The 23,673-nt window shown below is 35.2% G+C and overlaps 1 protein-coding gene across 6 annotated transcripts in view; it reads left to right on the forward strand.

Moving 5' to 3' along the window:
- Nucleotides 1-23,673, forward strand: part of NOX4 (NADPH oxidase 4) — a 173,113-nt gene that overhangs the window by 111,424 nt on the left and 38,016 nt on the right. For all 6 annotated transcript variants that reach the window (XM_003910526.4, XM_009187083.3, XM_003910527.4 and 3 more), the window contains one exon: nt 6,568-6,628. In XM_003910526.4, coding sequence (XP_003910575.1) covers nt 6,568-6,628 — 61 coding nt within the window. The remainder of the gene's footprint in view (nt 1-6,567; nt 6,629-23,673) is intronic.

Consider the following 23,673-nt stretch of genomic DNA (forward strand, 5'->3'; position numbering starts at 1 on the left):
TGAAAGGAAGTGAAGTCAAGGCTGACTCTAGAGTTTTTGTTCTGAGCAACTGGAATTTCATTAATTGAAATAGGGAAGGTTGGGGTTGGAGAGGAGGTTCTGATGGAAATTTGTGCAACTCCACTTAGGAAGTGTTATTTTGAGATGACACTTAGAGTGCTTTCATTAAATATTTATTCAGTGAATGACTGGCATCTCAGCCCTGCCTTCCATGACCAGTTATTTCTATACATAGAGCCTTTGTATTTCACCCCTCCTTGTCTTTGGGTTTGTGGAGTAGTCATTGCGTGGCTTGTGATCAGAGCAAAGTGAATCTGGGTATAAAATTACCCCATATACAGACACAAACAGATTTTTTCTTTTAAATGATGAACCCCGACTCTAACTTCCTTCTATTACACTGAGACCTGGGTTTTTCCAGTGTTGTGATCAAAAGATGGGTTTAGTTCTCAAGGTAATCTCTGTTTGAAGGCAGTGGGACTTTGGCTTCATATGTTTTGTTTGATCAGTTCCTAAACAGCCACCTCATCCACTTGTCACTTTTCAAAAATGTGTTGACATCTCTTTATTGTTCTTATCACTCCCCATGTTATTTTTGCCATTGTGGCGTCTGTTTTTATATCTCTAAATTGTTATTTTAGTATTCTGTTTGTCTAAGGAACCTGAGATAAATGCACATGTTCAATCCAAGTTACTAACAATTCCACTTACATATTCTTCCAGAAACTTTCTTTTTAATATTGAATGTATTTTTCTTTTTTTTTTTTTTTTTTTTTTTGAGACGGAGTCTCGCTCTGTCACCCAGGCTGGAGTGCAGTGGCCGGATCTCTGCTCACTGCAAGCTCCGCCTCCCGGGTTTACGCCATTCTCCTGGCTCAGCCTCCCGAGTAGCTGGGACTACAGGCGCTCGCCACCTCGCCCGGCTAGTTTTTTGTACTTTTTAGTAGAGACGGGGTTTCACCGTGTTAGCCAGGATGGTCTCGATCTCCTGACCTTGTGATCCGCCCGTCTCGGCCTCCCAAACTGCTAGGATTACAGGCTTGAGCCACCGCGCCCGGCCTGAATGTATTTTTCATTCAAATATACAATTGAACACTTTTTTCTTTCATATAAATGCAAAAACATTAAAGTTTTAATTTGTCAAAACATTTACTGTCATGATGTTGCATTAATTGTGGAAGATTCGATACTCCACGTTATCTCCTCTCAGACATTTAGAACAAGTTTCAGTTGTGAAATTGCATGAGCTCCTAGCATAATACTCTCTGGAGTATTTTGGACACTAAATAAATATTTCTTGAGTGAATAAATTAATTCTCGAAGAGCTGCCCACCTTTGATGTTTTTATTCATTCTCAGGTTAATTCTCCTATATTTTTAATCTACTATTTACTATTCAATTGATATTATAATATTTATTCAACTGATACCCTCTATGTGTAAGGTAATATGTAATAACTATTTAGAAAGAGTTCTTGATCTCAAGACATTTACAGTTTATTAATACAGAAAAAAATAATGTAAAAATAAAGAGCTAGACTTTAATAAGGAGCATAAGAGTCATACTAATAATCTAAGGGTTCAGGGAAGTGAGAATTTTTGTGGCAGGAAAAATCAGGGTATCTTTATGAAATGATGGCTTTAAGATAAGCCTTGAAAAGTTGCTGGGATTCAACATAAGAAATGGAAAAGAAGTCACTCTAAATGAGTAGGTTAGTATGTGTGAAGATGAAGGGATGAGAAAATGTGTTAGTAAGTATTCGTTGAGATCGATTAGAGTAAATAAAGGAGAAACCTGGAATATAAAGCCAGAAAGAATTTGAAACAGATGTGTTTGGCCATAGGCAATAGGACAGAAAGAATATGGGTGTTTTTTCACAGGGGAATACAAAAAGTTAATCAATAGGAGATCGCTGTGATCAGACGTTTTCTTTGGGAAGCCTGTTTGAAAGGAAACGACAGGTGATTGAATGCTGGCAAGAGAAATAAGTGGTATCACTCAGAGAGATTTGAGTCTCTAAGAAGGATATAGGTTCTGTTTCCAGATATATGGGAATCAGAAGGAGAAGATAGTTTTGGAAGTATGAATAAGATAATAGTAATTTTAGGTACAGTAAATTTACAGTGAATTTCAGGTATAAATGTCTAACAGGCAGTAGAAAATATGAAACCAAGAACTTGGGAAGAAAGGGTTAAAAGAAAGACTTGACAAAAATGATTAAAAAACATCATATTATGTGATCACTTTCTCAGGTTTAACACATTTAGTTATTGAAAAGTTGCTATTTTGGATTTTTATTTTTTATTAAATTTTTAATTTTTATTAAAAGACTTGATTTCTAAACAAAAAATGCAGCTTATTTTTTTATATTGAATAAATTCATATTTATTTAAAAATAATGTGCAGTGACATCATTTTTACATTTAATTCCCAAACATATGATGTTACAAACATATTTTTATATTTTGTGGGACTGTTATAAAATTAGTAGTCATTTGTGCACATTAAAAACCCAATGCCATATTGAATAAATAATTGGAAGGTAAAGGTTATACTTTCTCCATGATATTAAAATACATATTTCTCCAGATCTGTTGTTACAGTCAAATTATCACTTTTTATTTTTCTTACCCGTAGACTTCGGTGAGTGTGTATTCTAGAATTTATATTAAGGACGACCTGATCCAAGCTTTATTTTTATGTCAAAGAAACTAAAGAGATTCAGCAACATTTTAATGTTTACAGTTAAATTAAAACTTCAAAATACCTAAAATTATTATCATAGCAAAGGCTTCTGATAAATTTTAAAGCATAGCTGTGTATGAAATGATTATGAGAGTTCTTGTTTTCTCTGTCTTCAATTATACTTCTCAAGTTAGTATTCCGAAAATTTGATTATATAATCTCTTCAATGAGGAAAAAAAGCACAAATGTCTGTCTTTTTATTTTTTATGTATGTATGTATGTATGTATTTATTTATTTATTTTGAGACAGAATCTCACTCTGTCACCCAGGCTGGAGTGCAGTGGTGCGATCTCAGCTTACTGCAACCTCTGCCGCCCAAGTTCAAGCAATTCTCCTGCCTTAGCCTCCCAAGTAGCTGGGATTACTGGCACCTGCCACCGTGCCCAGCTAATTATTATTATTATTAATATTATTATTACTTTTTTTGAGACAGAGTCTTGCTCTGTCGCCCAGGCTGGAGTACAGTAGCGTGATCTCAGCTCACTGCAACCTCCACTTCCCAGTTTCACACCATTCTCCTGCCTCAGCCTCCTGAGTAGCTGGGACCACAGGCGCCCGCCACCACACCCAGCTAATTTTTTGTATTTTTAGTAGAGACAGGGTTTCACCATCTTGGCCAGGCTGGTCTTGAACTCCTGACCTCGTGATTCACCCGCCCTGGCCTCCCAAAGTGCTGGGATTACAGACGTGAGCCACCACGCCCGGCCATCTTTTTATTTTAATATTAATATGTGCTTAACTACACATATTATTCTGTAACTTTTTTAACTGAAAAATTGCCATAAGCATATCTTTTTATTCATGTTTTAGGACAAACAATAGAGCTATAGATATCAATACCTGTATTATTTCTTCCCTTTGCAACGTTTTCTAAAACAAAAAGACAGTGAGAAAACAATGAATCACCACAATGTGATCTAGCCAATATTAGTGAATCTGGATATTTTTTATGCAAAGATACTAAAATGTGATTCCAAGATCTTCATTCACGTTTTCAAACCACATACACTGAATTCATTCTTTATGTTATTCTTTGAAGCCTCCTTGCAAATATGAGGTCACATGCTTAAAGATTGTTAAAATCTGTTGTAGCTTGGAGAAGTATCAGTGACTTATAAAGACCTCATTTCCAAGAGGTTGAGAGAAACAATATTTTGTTTTATCCATTCAAAACCAGACTGGCATTCAAAGATATTTTGATACCTTGGACTGGTACTTAGAAAAGAGAAGTTTACAGTCTCCTATGATACCCAATGAGATGTTAAACATTGTGTGTAATTACCTTTTACAATATCTGCTTTGAAAAAATTGAATAGAGATATGAATATTTGATAAAATATGCATTTTATTTTAGAATGCATCATGAGATTAACTGAAGCCACATGTACCCTCAGGCACACAATGACAAACATTCTTTGCCTTCCATTCTGATACCTTCTTGGCTATAGATCATCTTTTCATAATTTGAGATATAGTTTACAGTGAAGGACATCCGGTGACATGTGGACAATCAGATTGGTAGCTCAGATCTCTGTTGGGTATCTTGCGTTCTGAGAGCTACAACTTTTATTATACAGAGACTCTGGCCAGCCTTCAGTAGTAAATAGTAAAATCGTGGGTGGTTTTTGCAGATAATATTTTATTTGGAGGTTTGCTGATGACAAAACTGTTTGCTTTCAGAGTTATTAAAAATCATAATGTGGGCTGGGTGTGGTAGCTCATGCCTGTAGTCTCAGCACTTTGGGAGGGTGAGGTGGATGGATTACATGAGGCCAAGAGTTTGAGACCAGCCTGGGCAATATAGTGAAACCCCAACTCTACTAAAAATACAAGAAAAATAGCTGGGCATGGTGGCACATGCCTGTAATCCCAGCTGTTTGGGAGGCTGAAGCAGGAAAACCGTTTGAACCAGGGAGGCAGAGGTTACAGTGAGCCGAGATCGAGCCACTGTACTCCAGCCTGGGTGACAGAGTGAGGCTCCATCTCAACAACAACAACAACAAAAGTTACAATGTAAATAAAACAATTAAGTACAGGGTCACACTTATAAATAAAACAATATAATTTTAATAATAAATATGTTTAAACAATGTCACTTAAAAATATTTCAATTTACTTTAATATTTTATACTACTGTTAGCAATAACAATCCTATAAGAAACACTGATTGTAAAGTAGTAGTTTGGACATTCCATGGTACGTTAATTCCAATCCTTGGACATAGATTATGTGCTTTTAGTTTGTTCATAATTTATTATGAATCAAAGACAAATACCTACCTTTATATTTAGTGTTTTCACTGATTTTTCAGGCTACCTTTCCTTTGTGCCTAATGAGTTGTTAACATAAGATATGGTACCTTTATCTTCATTTATTTCTCTCCTTATACCATCCCTAAATGACCTGCATTAACTAGTCAACACAGTGAGCTCTGAAGTCTTGGACTTGCTCTATGTAACCCAATCACTAATCACAAGCCCCTTCCACTGCTGTTTTCTTTCACCTGTGCTATAACTTCAGCCTGTATTTCCTTTTAATTCATATTGTGGCATACCAATTCTACTAATGATCAACACATGCCTTTTTTCCTCCTATTTCATTTGATTTCTTACACAACTCTCACCCATTTTGTGTATCTTTGCTTTATAGAGACAGTGACCTGCAATAATTAAGAATTAACAGACCTGGATCCAAATTTTGTCTTGTCTTTTTATGGGGCAAGTCAATATTTTAAACCTCAATTACTCAATTTTCTTATCTATAAAAGACAATTCTGTGAAGTTATTGTAGATTTTGAAAATAAATCACTTAACAGTTCCCATGGCACATGGTACTTGATAAAAGCTGGGTAGTCACAGGCAGATAGATGGTCCCTTAACCATAGCCCTTAGTTTAGGTGCATCATTAGAATTCAGATTTTATGGACTTTAAAAAGTATGCATATTTCATATCATACTTAATATCTCCAACGGGATGTTAGTCAGCATGCTCAAATAAGTTGATAATTCTGTAGGACAATATTTATGTATTAGTTTTTACACAGAAATATTAGCCTCCCATTAATTCAAGTCAGATATTGTTACCAAATGAGTTATGAAAAAACCATTATTCAAATTTTGGAATTGAGGATAAATGAGTAGGAATCCAGAAAACAAGAAGAAATTTTTCATTTTTCTTATTGTAAACTAAATTTCATTCTTTCATTTTGACTACCTGGATATTTTCTAGGTTTCCTAAACATAGGACTACAAGCACTTTTTTTACTTACACTACTACAACTCATCCCCTTCCCCAGGTACCCTCACCACTCCAGATTTCTTCTGAGAATTAAGGGAGGGAATGAAATAGAGTTATTTCAGTAAGAGCATAATTGTTGGGCATGGAAAATCCATGTCATGTTAAGAATTTTTTCTCCTTGGAATTTGTTAGGATAAGTATATAATATCTAGGGAGAAAAGGACACAAAAAAGCATTAGTTTTTGTTTCTTCCTTTGTGATTAAAAACTGGCATTTCTTATATATATATTAACTTAGAAGATGTTTTAGCAAGATTTGTAGTTAAATAAATAGCAATTTTAACATGTATAATTTATTGTTTTATGTAAGTATTTTGGGGTTTTAGAGGAATGTAGATTGTCTTATCGACCTGTTGACATTGATTCTTTTTCTTCCACTAATAAGGATCTATATAGATTTTGGTCTGTTCCTTCCTATTATCTATTGATTTGGGGGATTTGCCATCAGGATAAAAGTTGTAATTGAATTATAGTTTCATATTATGTAATTATTAATCACCATTGATTCTAGTATTTCTTTTTTAGTGTCCAACTGAAACCAAAGCAACATTTGGGGTTCATCTTAAAATAGTAGGAGACTGGACAGGTATGTAGGACATATAGTTTTAAGATACGGTCTTTGAAAATCATAGAATGTAATAATTTGAATGTGTTTTAGTATAACTACCAGCATGTATAGAGACATGTACGTATTTCAAGCTGTTCTGTTTTATTTATTTATTTATTTTTGGCTTGCACAGTTTTGACATCTATGTTTTCTCTTTTAAGATGCATTTTTGCAATCAGAATACCTTTGATATCAGTAATTATTAATAATATATTGTTCAGTGTGCTTGCAAATCATAGGCTTCTACCTACTTGTCAGACGTGCTGGCAATAGTGGGAATGCTGAAATGTGTTTTTAGAAAACATAAGTCAAAGTAATCAACACCTGATATTGAGATCACACAAATCTTCCAGTTCTTGCATGACATTTTTTGTGGTGTTCCTGTATATATAGCAATATCTTTGGAATAGATAATTTTAACAGCAGGCCTATTGGTGATACTTTACTTGTCTTCAGTAAATACTTTTTATTACCTGAGAGATGCATTGTAGTAAGAGCTCTGAGTAAATAAAAGAAACATTATTCACTCTTATATTAATATTTCCTTGACCCACCAGAATAATTGACAAGTGAGTACTCAGTAACTGTTGGCTTGTTGGTTGGTTATGTTGTTGTTGCAGGGAAGAATGCAGATATAAACATGAATGCAAAACTAAATTTAAATATTCTTATACTTAGGTGCTAAACAAGGAGTTGGTATGTAAAATCTGTAGGGAACCAGAAAAATGTAGATTAAATGTGGTCTAGGGCTGTAAGAGAAGCTTCACAGAAAAGACAGAATTTGAAATGAAGCTTAGAAGTCAGGTGAATGAAGAAAGATATAGGTAATTTAAGTGAAAGTCACAGTGTTGTCAAAAATCAGGAAAGGCACTGATTAAACTATCTTTGGAAAGGGTGAATCCAATCAGCCTTTAATCAATTAAACAAAAGCAAAGTCAGTCAAACAAAAGCAAAGATTTTATTCTGGGTAGTAGTATAGAAAAGCCATTTAGGGCCAGCTTGGTGAAGATTATGAATGCCTCAGCAAACTATTAGAGTAACCAACCAAGGGACTTTAGGGAATTTTTGAAGCATTTGAAGAACTATGATGAAAATGGTATTAATTAGGTTGCTAGTTGGACAGACTAAAATCAAGGGAAGACTTGAAGGTACTTAAAGGCAGAGGGGAAGGAGGCCGTGGAGAGGTGGAGATGGAAACTCGAAGTAATGACTTTGTGAACACAAGTTAAGAAGTTAGCATTAGAAGGAAGAACTTAATTTCTGTAAAAACCAGGGAAGGATAAGATAATAAGAAAGACATGTTTTGAAATGAGGAGAACAGTAGTTGATATAAGGAGGTTATTTCATATAGTTAAAAAATAATAGAGGTATGTATAAAATGTAATGTCTTCAGAAAGGGTAGCCAGTTTAGAATTGGAGACTTAAAAAAAAAAAAAAGGAAGGAAATCTGCAACATAGGATTTAATGGGCAAACATCTAAACGAATTAAAAAGATCTTTGAGCAGTAATGACTCATTCAAAGTAATGAAAAACCAGGCTTACATGGATAATTTTCAGATGGTAGCATTGAAAAGAGATCATGGTCATCCTCTGATAGATATACACTGGTGGAGTATGAACATATGAATAATTGCAATATGCTCAATATCAGTTGATATAATCACAGTGTTTTTTTTTCCCCACTGTTCTGGAGATAAAGAATAAGGAAAGTTCTTTTCTGATGAGAATCTCAATATAGTAGGACTTAAGTTCAGTCATGAATGGTAAATTGATAGAATTCTATATCTGAAAGAAAACATACAATGAAAACATAGTTTAATTCATAAGATTAAGCAGAAACTCCTGATGGTTTATTATTAACTATTGTTACCGAGTTTTTTTCACAAAGTTATTTTCTATTACCAGTAGCTCATTAAAATAAATGATGTCTCACTATTTTAATCATCTCTATTAGGAACACTTAATAGTGTTAATTTTATCCTCTTTTTTTTTAATGTACTATGCCACCAAGAGAAACAAGATCATTCTATTCAGAGAGTTCAGTTCCAGTCAGATGCTTTTCAATTAATAGACCTTCTTTGTTGTTGACTTGAAATATTTGTTGACTTGGAAAAAAACATAAGCAGTCATGCAGAGAACACCTAAATAATCATGTCACTGTCTGACACTTTAATTCAAAGAGATTTAGCTGCCTTACAATGAGATTACAATTATTGAAGGAAAAGTAGGAGCATTACCTTTGAAATCAAGAATCATTGGTTTTTATTCTAAAAGAATTGATTAAAACTTGATATTAAGAGCAGTAGGTATAGGAAATACCAAAGAGATACCTAAGAGATTGAATATCAAAGGTTTATTTTTTAAAACTGACTGAGAGATATTTAATATGACTTTTTAGTTGCTGAAATATGTTCTGCATTGGCAGCATACAGAGACCAAAGAACAGGTTTAAAATAGCTCCATAAATGATCTCTCCAAGACTAATAAACTATACCTAACTATAGAGTGCCGGAAGAGCAAGGGAAGCAACTATGCAGAACAAGACCAAGAAGCACCAAAGTCTCATATTTCTTGTCTAGATTTTCATTTTCACCAGACCTCTAGTTGCATCTTCTAAATATGTGGAAGACCTGTTAAGTTTAGAAGACCCTTAAAACATTTTAGACATGATTCAGCATTTTTTATTGAAATGATTGTAGTAGAGTAGATGGGGTGGATAACCCAAGTAGATTTCTCTTTTAATTAAATTAATACCCCATTACTCTTCTAGAAGCAGCCATTCTTTCCAGTTTCAAACATATGGTCAGAAATTATTGACTTGATTATCATTTTAAGTGTACAGAAATGTTTTGTTACTTTCTTCATTACATATGATTAGTATTGATTAATGTCTGAGATAATGCTGTACCCTTGCTTATTTTGGTGGTCTAAATAGCCACTTATTCCACAGATGTTTGTGTTGTGCTACAACAGAATTAAATACATAACATCCACATGTAATTAATGTAAACTTTCTGCCATTGATCCCTTCAGCAGTTAATGAATTAGCAATAATTGTGAGTAAATATTCAATAAAGGACTTGTAGCATGTATCACATGACGTTTCTATGAATCTTGAGTATAAATTCCCGTATTGTCTTCTGGAAAAGCTTTCTACAGTGAGAAGATATGGTTATCTTTGAGGATTAAAAATGAGAAGACAAGGTCATATATTATTATGGATTTGCCTCAGTCACATAATATATTGACTACTCACAGTGAAGGTAATCTTAAATATAGGTTTAGTTAAGGACTGGGCCACAAAAGAGTTGATAACTCTCTTATTTGTTTCTATATCACTGTAGAAGCCAGCCATGTTTCAGGCTTTATTCAGATTTCTCATGAAAAGATTAAAACAGAACATGTGTTATGTGTTTAAAGTATTTTTTTTTTTAATTTTTGGAAACTCCTTGTAAGTCAAATTATGACCACACTAAGCTATATTGTTATTGCTTTATTTTGACAACATATTTTAGGCCAATTACATCAATTGCCTTACACTAGATATCACTGTGAATGGCTTTTGGTTGCTGCAAAAAGCCAATAAATAAATAAATAAATAAATAAATCTTATTTGGACACATGGAATCTCACAGATTTTACATAATTCATATTCATACAATGTAAACTTTAAGGTTATAATATTCATCATCAACTGCTACATACCCAAAGGAGTGCCTGGAAGTACTCTTTTTGTTGTTACTGTTGCCATGACTAGTGAATTACAATGATTAGTCATTTGTGGAAGATAATATTTAAACTATTAACTTTGGCTAATAATCAAATGTATATTAAACAGCTACTATGTTCCAGACTGTTTATTAGTCACTGGAGATACAGCATTGAACAAAAGTGACTAAGTCTCCGCTCTTATAGAGATTGTGTTTTGGTCCATGGGGAGTTCATCATTTTTTTGGAGATGTTTTGGTGTGATTCTATCTCCTGCCATTTGGCCATGGTTTATAGATTGTAGTAGCCTCACTACTACCTATAGGGTACTACTATAGTATAGTATAGGATATAGTACTACTAGAGTAGTACCCTATGTCCTACCAGCCCCTGTGGATGATAGTAGTTTTCTTCTACTCTCTGAATTTTTTCACTATCCTCATTTTGGCTTCTCACTTCTTCCCTCACTTGAGTCATTAGTTCCCTCTAATGAACTTCTTCCACTTAAATTATACAGTCATGTTTCTGCCTGGATCTGCACTGTTACACAAGTTTAGAAAAGCTCTCTGAACAGAACCCCAAATCAAGAGGAGAAATATATAGGGGGGTTGCATTTGCAGTGTGCAGGGACTAAAGAACAGGTTTAAAATAGCTCCATAAATGAGATATTTTAAAAATATATGTCTTTAAAAAGTTTAAGAGATAATAAAAGTAAGAGAGTATTTTATATCTATAAAAATATATCTTTAAAAAGTTTAAGAGATAATAAAAGTAAGAGAGGATGTGGAGCTGATAAATATAGATCAATCTGGCAGTGTGCTTGGGTTAGCTCCTAGGGCTTGAGAGGTGCTTGTCTTCCCACCTTTATGGTCAGTGAGGTCATGTCTGATAGCTTCCCATCACTCACAGTGACGTAGTTATTCCGCAGAAATTGACCAACATCATTCCCATGGTGTGAATATGTCCCCTATAATTCATATGTTGAAATTTAATCACCAATGTGATAATATTAAGAGGTGGGACTTTTAGGAGATGATTAAGTCATGAGAATAAAGCCCTCATGGATGAGATTAGTGCCTTCTGAAACGGCTTGAGGGATTTGATTCACTCTCCTCTGTTCTTCTACCATATGTGTTCCTTCACTTTTGTTCTTTTGCTATTCTGTTATGTAAGGACACAGCAATAAGGCACCATCTTAGAAGCAGAGAGCAGCATTTACCAGGCCTCAAAGCTGCTGGTGGCTTGATCTTGTACTTCCCAGCCTTTAGAACTGTGATAAATACATTTCTGTTGTTTATAAATTACCTAATTTGTGGTATTTTGTTATAGCAGCTCTCTAACAAAGACAACCATAAAGTAGGCCTTATATATTTATCTATTATTAGTCCTGGCTATTAAACATTTGCCAGAATACCAGTGGACAAATTCTAAAAAGTTTGTATGTAAAGCAAAATAAAGAAATAAGTCAGCAGCTGAAAGGAGGAAATAAGGACAAGGATGATATAAATTAAAGGTATATGATTATTTTATAATACTTATAACAATATACTAATTATATTATAATATATTTATACACATATTTAAATGATGAGAATAAAATGGAGAGAGGAAGTTTTATATTGCTGGAGAGATGTGGGATATAGTTCCAGGGGCAAATAGAAGATGTCCAAGTTTCTGGGAGGAAAACTTGGGAGGCTTTCTGGGCCAAACTGAGTGTCAGAGATATATAGAACTTGCCTAGAGTGGGGGATTATTCCAGGAACAAAAAATAGTTTGAGTGGCTCAGAAGGGTGAAATAGCTTGGAATGTCAGGAAAATGCCATGCTATTGGGTGGCCTGGCTGGGGTGGCATCCGAATATTAGGCCAAGGAAGAGCTTGTAGATCTTGCTATGAAACTTGGTCTTTTCCCGAAAGATGCTGGTGAAATATTGAGGAGTTTTAAACAGTAACTGAAATCAAATTTGCCCTTTATATGGGTCACCCTGCCTGTGTTATATCAAATAGAAAGGAAGAGGACTAGGCTGGAGGCAAATACATCACATTAAAGATTTTTTAATGTCAAGCAAATGGAAGACTTTATCTTTTGAGTTTTGGGAGAGGAGTGATCTAGGGTTGCTGCAAGAAGCCAATAAATAAATAAATAAATAGGACTGAACAATATACTGTTAGCTTCATAAAAATCATGTCATTAGGAAGATGCAATGGAAAGGTTTGGAGATGGTACATATTGCTGTGAATTACTGAGTGCATTGGAGACCAGTAAGTGGAGAGAGTTAGTGTACAAAAAGAGGTACATAGCAAATGAGCCTATTTCTAAATTCTTCCTATTTCTACATTTCCCCAGAACTATGAGAATGATTGATTTTATAATGATCTGACTTGTGATTAGCAGTGGGAGATAAATGGCAAATACAGATGCAACTACTATGTATATATCTAGACGGATCTGTGTCAGGATGAGGATAAACCTATTATATCTTAAAGTATATATACTTTGTATAATGAAATACTGTAGTTCTGGCCTCATGTGAGTCTATGTGGAAATCATTTAAGATAATGATGAAACTTAACATGGCTTATTTACTATCACAATATAATAAATCATTCAATGAATGTGAACTGGGCATAAATTCTACAGTCTCAGAAATCAACAAATTTTTTTATCAGGAAAATGAGAAGAACATTACATGTGTACTACAATTTAAATGCCTATCTGTTCTCAGGAAAGAGGATAAATTGTTTTTCCCTTGGTTTCTCATTTTATGAACATTAAATATATGCTGTCATGTTTTTAGTAGGGGACAGCTCACTTAAAATGCCACAGAAATATAAAAATTGCTTAGTAAATAAATAATTCACTAGTCATTAAATTTTATTCATTCTAGCCATTTTACAAACCCAAACATAGAAGTAAATACCAAATTTTTGTTTTCTATTCAATTTTCACAATGTTACTTTTTTTTTTTCTGGTTTTTGGAGACAGGTCTTGCTCTGTCTCCCAGACTGGAGTTGATGTACTCATGGCTCACTGCAGCCTTGACCTTCCAGGATCTATGGAAGGATCTATGGATCCTCACATGTCAGCCTTCTGAATAACTGGGACCACAGGCTCAGACTGCCATGCCTGGCTAATTTTTTAATTTTTTTGCAGAGGAAGGGTTTTGCCATGTTGCCCAGGCTAATCTGGAACTCCTTGGCTCAAGCGATCAGCCCACCTCAGCCTCTGAAACTGCTGTGACTACAGGAGTGATCTACTGTGCCTGGCCAAAATGTTACTTTTTAGTTTTGAAAATAAATTATTCAATTGCTGGACCTGGAAGTAGAGTTATTATAGTGAAGTGGTTTGTTTTTATGGATTGCTGTATTTTTATTAGAATTGTTCTGTTCGTAAACGTTGTTTAGAGTTTCTGTTATCCAGTATTTTCTACTTTATTTTACTATGTAATGTGCAAGAAAATAAGAATTATGAGGGATTTTCTTGATAACATAATTTGTTAATCAATGTCAAAAAACATGACATAATGTACTGAATGGCCAAGAAGGCATATGTCAGTTTACCAAATGAGTCTAGTGTTAATGGACTAAGTAATTTCAAAGGAAGCAAAATGACAAGGATTTTGTGCCATTATAGTTATTATCAGGAATATTTTTAAGTATTCATTTTCTTGATACACTTGCTAATCATTTTATGTATTTGTTTGTTGTTTTTCCCTGATTCATAGTCTTGGTCTTTGGCCAAGACATCCTCTATTTAAGAACAGAGAACACTCAACTACATGGCTGTATTCTGTGGACTTTAAAGGCCCGTATATTGCATGGCATTGATTTTATTTGCTCGGGTCTTTAGATTTGAACTTCATAAAACATAAAAGAAAATCTCCTGTTTGTTTTTTTTTGGGGGGGGCAGGGAGGTTCTTGGTCTTGGATAAAATGGCCTGTTTTTTCTTGCATATACACCTAAGAGGTATTCAGTTTGTGCAGAAACTAGGAACTGAATTAGTATCGAGCTGTGTCTTGATCAGTTTGAGGTGTTTCTTCTGATGAAAGCCAACACTATTTTAAAAAAACACAGTTGATACGACAAATGAAAATATAACAGTTTTCTTAAAAGGTGGATTGTAGAAAGCTTAGTAGCAATAATGTGTTTATCCAAAAATGTCTCTGTTATTTGCCTTCATTTTCTTTGAAAGCGTTTTTTTTCCCACCCTTTTTCATTTTTTTGTTATAGTTTAGCCTCTGTGGCAATAAAAGAGAATTTCTATTTTATAAGAAATCCAGTTCTAGGCATTGATTCATTGATGTATTTAGAGGCCAAGAAGTCTGTCTGTAGTTCTTTCAAAAACTGCTTTTGATTTTTTTTAAACAGTGTGTTTAACAAATAAGAAGCAAAATAATGAGTATCACAGAAATAGACTTTTATCACTCTGCTCCCCTGAAAATAAAAGGATACATTAAATAATTTTCCTTTGTTTAATACTGCATTGTCTACCTTCAGACCTTACAGTATTTAAAAGTACCAGGTGTTGAGGCATGCAGATGGCATATGACCCTGCTAAGCTTTCTCTTATCCTGTAATCCTTAGGCAAGAAGAAAGTAAAAGGAGGGAGGGGAGAAAAGGTAGTACAGTATATTCTCAGGAGAGATAAGGCAGTATGACGGCAGTGGAAAGAACCCTGGACTGTGAGTGTTTTTGTTTTGTTTTTGTCTTTTGTTTAAGTATCTTTGCCTCTTTCTAGCCATGTGACCTTGAGACTATCAGTCAGCTGGTTGGTTTTTAGTTTCCTTGTCTACAACATACCAAACTGAGGGAGTTGTTTCCTAATTTCTCAGTTCATTATTGCTGTAAAATGGTATAATTATTTTGAAATAAATAAATTATAAGATACAGATAATTCAATTCCACATAACGTGTGAATGATAGTAGATAAATTTTGGTATAGTTCAGAAAATATTACAGGAATACTTTGGAGAATACATGTCAAGTAGAGGATTTTTATGTTGCTTCTTTTGTTTTCCTATTGGTGTTCTTATTCATTCATTAGCTCTGGTTGTACATACATCTCATCTTCTGAAACTTACATGTATGGGTTTAGGGATTTTTTCCCCTTATGTAAGACAGTATAAAAGTATGTTTTTTGTATTACCTTGACATGGCCTTAATATTTGCAAAAAAAAAGATAGTTTTATATAACCAGAGCATGCAACTGATAGGGTTTTTTCTTCTAGAATTATAAATCATTTTCATTTGAATCATAGAACCTTATGACACAAGATTTGCCTACATATGTAATATATATAGGCAAATATGTGTGTGTATATATGTGTGTGTGTATATATATATGTAAGCATATATATATACATAGAGAGAGAGAAAGAAAGACAGAGAGAGACAGGGTCTCACTGTGTCACCTAGGGTGGTGTGCAGTAGCATAATCATAGCTCACTGAAGCCTCAAAATCCTTGGCTTGAGCAATTCTCTTTCCTCAGCTTCCCAAGTAGCGAGGACTACAGGTGTACACCACCACACCTGGCTAATTTTTTAAACTTTCTTGAAGAGCCAGGGTCTTGCTGTGTTGCTCAGGCTGGTCTCAAATCCCTGGCCTCAAGCTTTCATATATTGGGAATGTAGTCATGAGCCACCACACCTGGCCTGCCTATATCTTTAATAAGTTGCAACTTGATTTCCTGGTTTATGTAAAGTAGTACTAATCTGAGTGCCTCTCATGTTGATTTGAAACCAATAGTTTAAATAGCAACTGTTGTTACTATTATAAATATTGTTACTGTTGAGTTACCATGTATTACTATGTATTACCAAGTATTATTATTGAGTTACCATGGTAATAAAGAACATTTCCTTGATTTAAACAAACTTTTCAGTAGGGAGATGTATGCTCCATATCTTTCTAGTTGGTATGGATGTACTCGAAGTCTCCTCTTTAATTCTTCTTTTTAGAAGTAATTTGTTTTTCTAAGATTAATATGCATATTTCTAAGGAAACTAAAACACCAAATTTTGACAAACCATTAATTTCTTTAAATCCCTAGAAATCATGTGCTTCTTTCCCTTTTTAAATAATTTTGTAATTACATTCTAAATTCTTTTCAAGTAGCTATAATGGCATTGAAGTTCTTTTGTTGTCTTGGCATTTTTGTGTGTGTGTTTAATAAATAGAGCTGCCTCGGTGATAATAATTTGTTTTTTTCATAGTCTGTGACACATAATAGGTACTCAATAAAATTTGTTAGATGAGTGAAAAAGTGAATAAAATGTTATTTAACTGATGAAGTTCTGATTATACAAAATATTGATTTTACTTTCAATTCTAAATTTTCTGTCATTATAGATTATTGATATATATGTAACAGAGCAAAATTATTCAGCTTATTTAGTATGATGGCTCAGAAGGGCTTCCTTTGTTGGTTTGTTTATTTTTTATAAAACCTCTCCACTTCTTTTGCTTTTTATTACCAGCATATCCAGGCTAAGTAGACCGTTCTGTTCCAAACTCTCAGATCATACCTTTAGCACTTATTTACTTGTGGTGTTTGTATCTTTTGATAAAAAATTTAGGATGTAATTACAAAATTATTTTAAAAGGGAAAGAAGCACATTATTTAGACCTCTTCTCTGCTAGACCTTTAGCCCACTAAGAACCTCACTTGGTGCCTGACTTACAGTGCATGCTCAGAAATGTTACTGAGAAATTACTTATTTTAGATGTTCACATTTTGTGTTTATATATTTAAATAGTAATTCCTAAATGCTGTGAGAAAAATCATTTGTACTGTCTATTTCAAGTAGCATGTGTGTGTGTTTGTGTGTATTGTGTGTCTGTATTGGTGTGGTCTTTTCCTTGGGAGGTGGAGAAGGGGATAATACTCCAAGATCTACAATATGGGGAGTATGAATGACAACTACTCTTAAAGATATGTTCACGTGTGGTTATGTGCATATCCATGCCCCACATCTACTCTTTACAAACACACACACACACACACACACACATATATACATCTACATCTACTCTTTAAATATTTATATATATATACACACACATGTATAGATAGATGATTGGTAGATTTCTTTTAGATAAGTACTAAAAATTACAACTCGAACAAATCTAAAAATTAAAAATTCAAACAAGATATAGATAAAATAAAAAGCTATTATATATGATTAGGAGCCATCAGGCAATACTTAACTGATAGAGTCAAGATGGGCATGATCAAGACGCTGGACGGCATGGCTAAAAGAGTAGTCAAAATGGATTGACAATGACCACCTTTACATACCACAGAGGTGTTATTTATATAACATCTGGAAAGTTCTGGAAAAAGAGAAATGACTTATTGCTAATCTTTATTCTACTTAAACACATGCACATGCATCACATCCCATTGTAGTTGAGAACTTGGTAGAAGTTCTCAGTACAAAGTGGAGATCTATGAAGCACTTCTGTTGCAGATTGGATTAGCTAGAAGCTGTGTGTGTGTGTGTGTGTGTGTGTGTGTGTGTATAACATAAAATACTTATTAGGGATCAATACCGATGACAGGAAAGAGAACAAAGAAAGAGAACAAAGAGGGTTTAGGTGAAGGAAGAATTTGAAACAAGGCAGGTTCAACAAAGCCCAGACAAATTGGTGGGAAGATCTAGAGCAAATATTGCCCATCAGAGTTGCCTGCGTAGGGCTGAAATATCCTTGCCTTGTTCATTCACTGGATGTGAGCTGCTCTGTTTGAAGTACTTGCTTTGCATCTGAGGCCGACCCTGATGGAACTGACAGCTGGAGATTGAACTGCACTCTCCACAGCTGGGCAACGAGTTCTTCACTGAAGAGGCACTTTGGGGATACTTCTCTGTATCAACTACATGACCCCTAGCTTATTTTCTTATTAATATTTAATTAAAAATAAAATCTCATGTGAATATGAAATAAAGCAGGATGCTAGGACAACAGGCATAAACCAGAATAGTCCCAGTGAAACAAAGACATGTGGCCCCGCTCCCTTTCAGTGACTTTAATAAGATTTCTTTTCATTCCTGGAACAAATATTGTTTTTTGTTTTGTTTTGTTTCAATAGTTTCTGAGGTAGAGGTAGTTTTTGGTTACATGGATAATAAATTCTTTAGTGGTGATTTTTGAGATTTTAGCGCACCCATCACCCAAGCAGTGTAGACTGTATTCAATATGTAGTTTTTTAATCCCTCACCCCACTTCCAACACTCCCTCTCCGGAGTTCTCGAAGTTGATTATATCTTTCTTATGTCTTTGAGTCTGCAAAGGTTAGTTTAGCTCTCACTTATAAGTGAGAACACAGGATACTTAGTTTTCCATTCCTGAGTTACTTCACTTATAATAGTGGCCTCCAGCTCCCTCCAAGTTGCTGCCAAAGACATTATTTTGTTCCTTTTTATGGCTGAGTAGTATTCCATGTTGTATATATACCACATTTTCTTTATCTATTTGTTAGTCGATGGGCCCTTAGGTTGGTTCCATATCTTTATTGTTGTGAATTGTGCTGCTGTAAACATGCATGTGCATGTGTCTTTTTCATGTAATGACTTATTTTCCTTTGGGTAGATACCTAGTAGTGGGATTGCTAGATTGAATGGTAGTTTTGTTTTTAGTTCTTTAAGGAATCTCCATGTATTGTCCATAGTCATTATGCTAATTTACATTCCCATCAGCAGTGTAAAAGTGTTCCCTTTTCACCACATCCACACCAACATCTATTGTTTTTAGACTTTTTAATTACGGCCATTCTTGCAGTAGTAAGGTACCATTTCTTTTTTTTTTTTAATTTATTTTTTATTATTATTATACTTTAAGTTCTAGGGTACATGTGCATAACGTGCAGGTTTGTTACATATGTATACTTATGCCATGTTGGTGTGCTGCACCCATCAACTCGTCAGCACCCATCAACTCATCATTTACATCAGGTATAACTCCCAATGCAATCCCTCCCCCCTCCCCGCTCCCCATAATAGGCCCCGGTGTGTGATGTTCCCCTTCCCGAGTCCAAGTGATCTCATTGTTCAGTTCCCACCTATGAGTGAGAACATGCGGTGTTTGGTTTTCTGTTCTTGTGATAGTTTGCTAAGAATGATGGTTTCCAGCTGCATCCATGTCCCTACAAAGGACACAAACTCATCCTTTTTTATGGCAGCATAGTATTCCATGGTGTATATGTGCCACATTTTCTTAATCCACTCTGTCACTGATGGACATTTGGGTTGTGCATCAGTGGACACATAGCAAGTCTTTGCTATTGTGAATAGTGCCGCAATGAACATACATGTGCATGTGTCTTTATAGCAGCATGATTTATAATCCTTTGGGTATATACCCAGTAATGGGATGGCTGGGTCATATAGTACATCTAGTTCTAGGTCCTTGAGGAATCGCCATACTGTTTTCCATAATGGTTGAACTAGTTTACAATCCCACCAACAGTGTAAAAGTGTTCCTATTTCTCCACATCCTCTCCAGCACCTGTTGTTTCCTGACTTTTTAATGATCGCCATTCTAACTGGTGTGAGATGGTATCTCATTGTGGTTTTGATTTGCATTTCTCTGATGGCCAGTGATGATGAGCATTTTTTCATGTGTCTGTTGACTGTATAAATGTCTTCTTTTGAGAAATGTCTGTTCATGTCCTTTGCCCACTTTTTGATGGGGCTGATTGTTTTTTTCCTGTAAATTTGTTTGAGTTCTTTGTAGGTTCTGGATATTAGCCCTTTGTCAGATGAGTAGATTGCAAAAATTTTCTCCCATTCTGTAGGTTGCCTGTTCACTCTAATGGTAGTTTCTTTTGCTGTGCAGAAGCTCTTTAGTTTAATGAGATCCCATTTGTCAATTTTGGCTTTTGCTGCCGTTGCTTTTGGTGTTTTAGACATGAAGTCTTTGCCCATGCCTATGTCCTGAATGGTACTACCTAGGTTTTCCTCTAGGGTTTTTATGGTATTAGGTCTAACATTTAAGTCTCTAATCCATCTTGAATTAATTTTCGTATAAGGAGTAAGGAAAGGATTCAGTTTCAGCTTTCTACTTATGGCTAGCCAATTTTCCCAGCACCATTTATTAAATAGGGAATCCTTTCCCCATTTCTTGTTTCTCTCAGGTTTGTCAAAGATCAGATGGCTGTAGATGTGTGGTATTATTTCTGAGGACTCTGTTCTGTTCCATTGGTCTATATCTCTGTTTTGGTACCAGTACCATGCTGTTTTGGTTACTGTAGCCTTGTAGTATAGTTTGAAGTCAGGTAGCGTGATGCCTCCAGCTTTGTTCTTTTGACTTAGGATTGTCTTGGAGATGCGGGCTCTTTTTTGGTTCCATATGAACTTTAAAGCAGTTTTTTCCAATTCTGTGAAGAAACTCATTGGTAGCTTGATGGGGATGGCATTGAATCTATAAATTACCTTGGGCAGTATGGCCATTTTCACGATATTGATTCTTCCTATCCATGAGCATGGTATGTTCTTCCATTTGTTTGTGTCCTCTTTTATTTCACTGAGCAGTGGTTTGTAGTTCTCCTTGAAGAGGTCCTTTACATCCCTTGTAAGTTGGATTCCTAGGTATTTTATTCTCTTTGAAGCAATTGTGAATGGAAGTTCATTCATGATTTGGCTCTGTGTTTGTCTGTTATTGGTGTATAAGAATGCTTGTGATTTTTGCACATTAATTTTGTATCCTGAGACTTTGCTGAAGTTGCTTATCAGCTTAAGGAGATTTTGGGCTGAGACAATGGGGTTTTCTAAATATACAATCATGTCATCTGCAAACAGGGACAATTTGACTTCTTCTTTTCCTAACTGAATACCCCTGATTTCTTTCTCTTGCCTAATTGCCCTAGCCAGAACTTCCAACACTATGTTGAATAGGAGTGGTGAGAGAGGGCATCCCTGTCTTGTGCCAGTTTTCAAAGGGAATTTTTCCAGTTTTTGCCCATTCAGTATGATATTGGCTGAGGGTTTGTCATAAATAGCTCTTATTATTTTGAGGTACGTTCCATCAATACCGAATTTATTGAGCGTTTTTAGCATGAAGGGCTGTTGAATTTTGTCAAAAGCCTTTTCTGCATCTATTGAGATAACCATGTGGTTCTTGTCTTTGGTTCTGTTTATATGCTGGATTATGTTTATTGATTTGCGAATGTTGAACCAGCCTTGCATCCCAGGGATGAAGCCCACTTGATCATGGTGGATAAGCTTTTTGATGTGCTGCTGAATCCGGTTTGCCAGTATTTTATTGAGGATTTTTGCATCGATGTTCATCAGGGATATTGGTCTAAAATTCTCTTTTTTTGTTGTGTCTCTGCCAGGCTTTGGTATCAGGATGATGTTGGCCTCATAAAATGAGTTAGGGAGGATTCCCTCTTTTTCTATTGATTGGAATAGTTTCAGAAGGAATAGTACCAACTCCTCCTTGTACCTCTGGTAGAATTCAGCTGTGAATCCATCTGGTCCTGGACTTTTTTTGGTTGGTAGGCTATTAATTATTGCCTCAATTTCAGAGCCTGCTATTGGTCTATTCAGGGATTCAACTTCTTCCTGGTTTAGTCTTGGAAGAGTGTAAGTGTCCAGGAAATTATCCATTTCTTCTAGATTTTCTAGTTTATTTGCGTAGAGGTGTTTATAGTATTCTCTGATGGTAGTTTGTTTTTCTGTGGGGTCGGTGGTGGTATCCCCTTTATCATTTTTTATTGCGTCTATTTGATTCTTCTCTCTTTTCTTCTTTATTAGTCTTGCTAGTGGTCTGTCAATTTTGTTGATCTTTTCAAAAAACCAACTCCTGGATTCATTGATTTTTTGGAGGGTTTTTTGTGTCTCTATCTCCTTTAGTTCTGCTCTGATCTTAGTTGCCTTCTGCTAGCTTTTGAATGCATTTGCTCTTGCTTCTCTAGTTCTTTTAATTGTGATGTTAGAGTGTAAAATTTAGATCTTTCATGCTTTCTCTTGTGGGCATTTAGTGCTATAAATGTCCCTCTACACACTGCTTTAAATGTGTCCCAGAGATTCTGGTATGTTGTATCTTTGTTCTCATTGGTTTCAAAGAACATCTTTATTTCTGCCTTCATTTCGTTATGTACCCAGTGGTCATTCAGGAGCAGGTTGTTCAGTTTCCATGTAGTTGAGCGGTTTTGATTGAGTTTCTTAGTCCTGAGTTCTAGTTTGATTGCACTGTGGTCTGAGAGACAGTTTGTTATAATTTCTGTTCTTGTACATTTGCTGAGGAGTGCTTTACTTCCAATTATGTGGTCAATTTTGGAGTAAGTGCGATGTGGTGCTGAGAAGAATGTATATTCTGTTGATTTGGGGTGGAGAGTTCTATAGATGTCTATTAGGTCTGCTTGCTGCAGAGATGAGTTCAATTCCTGGATATCCTTGTTAACTTTCTGTCTCGTTGATCTGTCTAATGTTGACAGTGGAGTGTTGAAGTCTCCCATTATTATTGTATGGGAGTCTAAGCCTCTTTGTAAGTCTCTAAGGACTTGCTTTATGAATCTGGGTGCTCCTGTATTGGGTGCATATATATTTAGGATAGTTAGCTCTTCCTGTTGAATTGATCCTTTTACCATTATGTAATGGCCTTCTTTGTCCCTTTTGATCTTTGTTGGTTTAAAGTCTGTTTTATCAGAGACTAGTATTGCAACCCCTGCTTTTTTTTGTTCTCCATTTGCTTGGTAAATCTTCCTCCATCCCTTTATTTTGAGCCTATGTATGTCTCTGCGTGTGAGATGGGTCTCCTGAATACAGCAGACTGATGGGTCTTGACTCTTTATCCAGTTTGCCAGTCTGTGTCTTTTAATTGGAGCATTTAGTCCATTTACATTTAAGGTTAAGATTGTTATGTGTGAACTTGATCCTGCCATTATGATATTAACTGGTTATTTTGCTCGTTAGTTGATGCAGTTTCTTCCTAGCCTAAATGGTCTTTACATTTTGGCATGTTTTTGCAATGGCTGGTACCGGTTGTTCCTTTCCATGTTGAGTGCTTCCTTCAGGGTCTCTTGTAAGGCAGGCCTAGTGGTGACAAAATCTCTAAGCATTTGCTTATCTGTAAAGGATTTTATTTCTCCTTCACTTATGAAACTTAGTTTGGCTGGATATGAAATTCTGGGTTTAAAATTCTTTACTTTAAGAATGTTGAATATTGGCCCCCACTCTCTTCTGGCTTGGAGAGTTTCTGCCGAGTGATCTGCTGTTAGTCTGATGGGCTTCCCTTTGTGGGTAACCCGACCTTTCTCTCTGGCTGCCCTTAAGATTTTTTCCTTCATTTCAACTTTGGTGAATCTGGCAATTATG

The sequence above is a fragment of the Papio anubis genome, chromosome 12 (assembly GCF_008728515.1).
Source record: "Papio anubis isolate 15944 chromosome 12, Panubis1.0, whole genome shotgun sequence".
In the NCBI taxonomy this organism is placed as follows: Eukaryota; Metazoa; Chordata; class Mammalia; order Primates; family Cercopithecidae; genus Papio; species Papio anubis.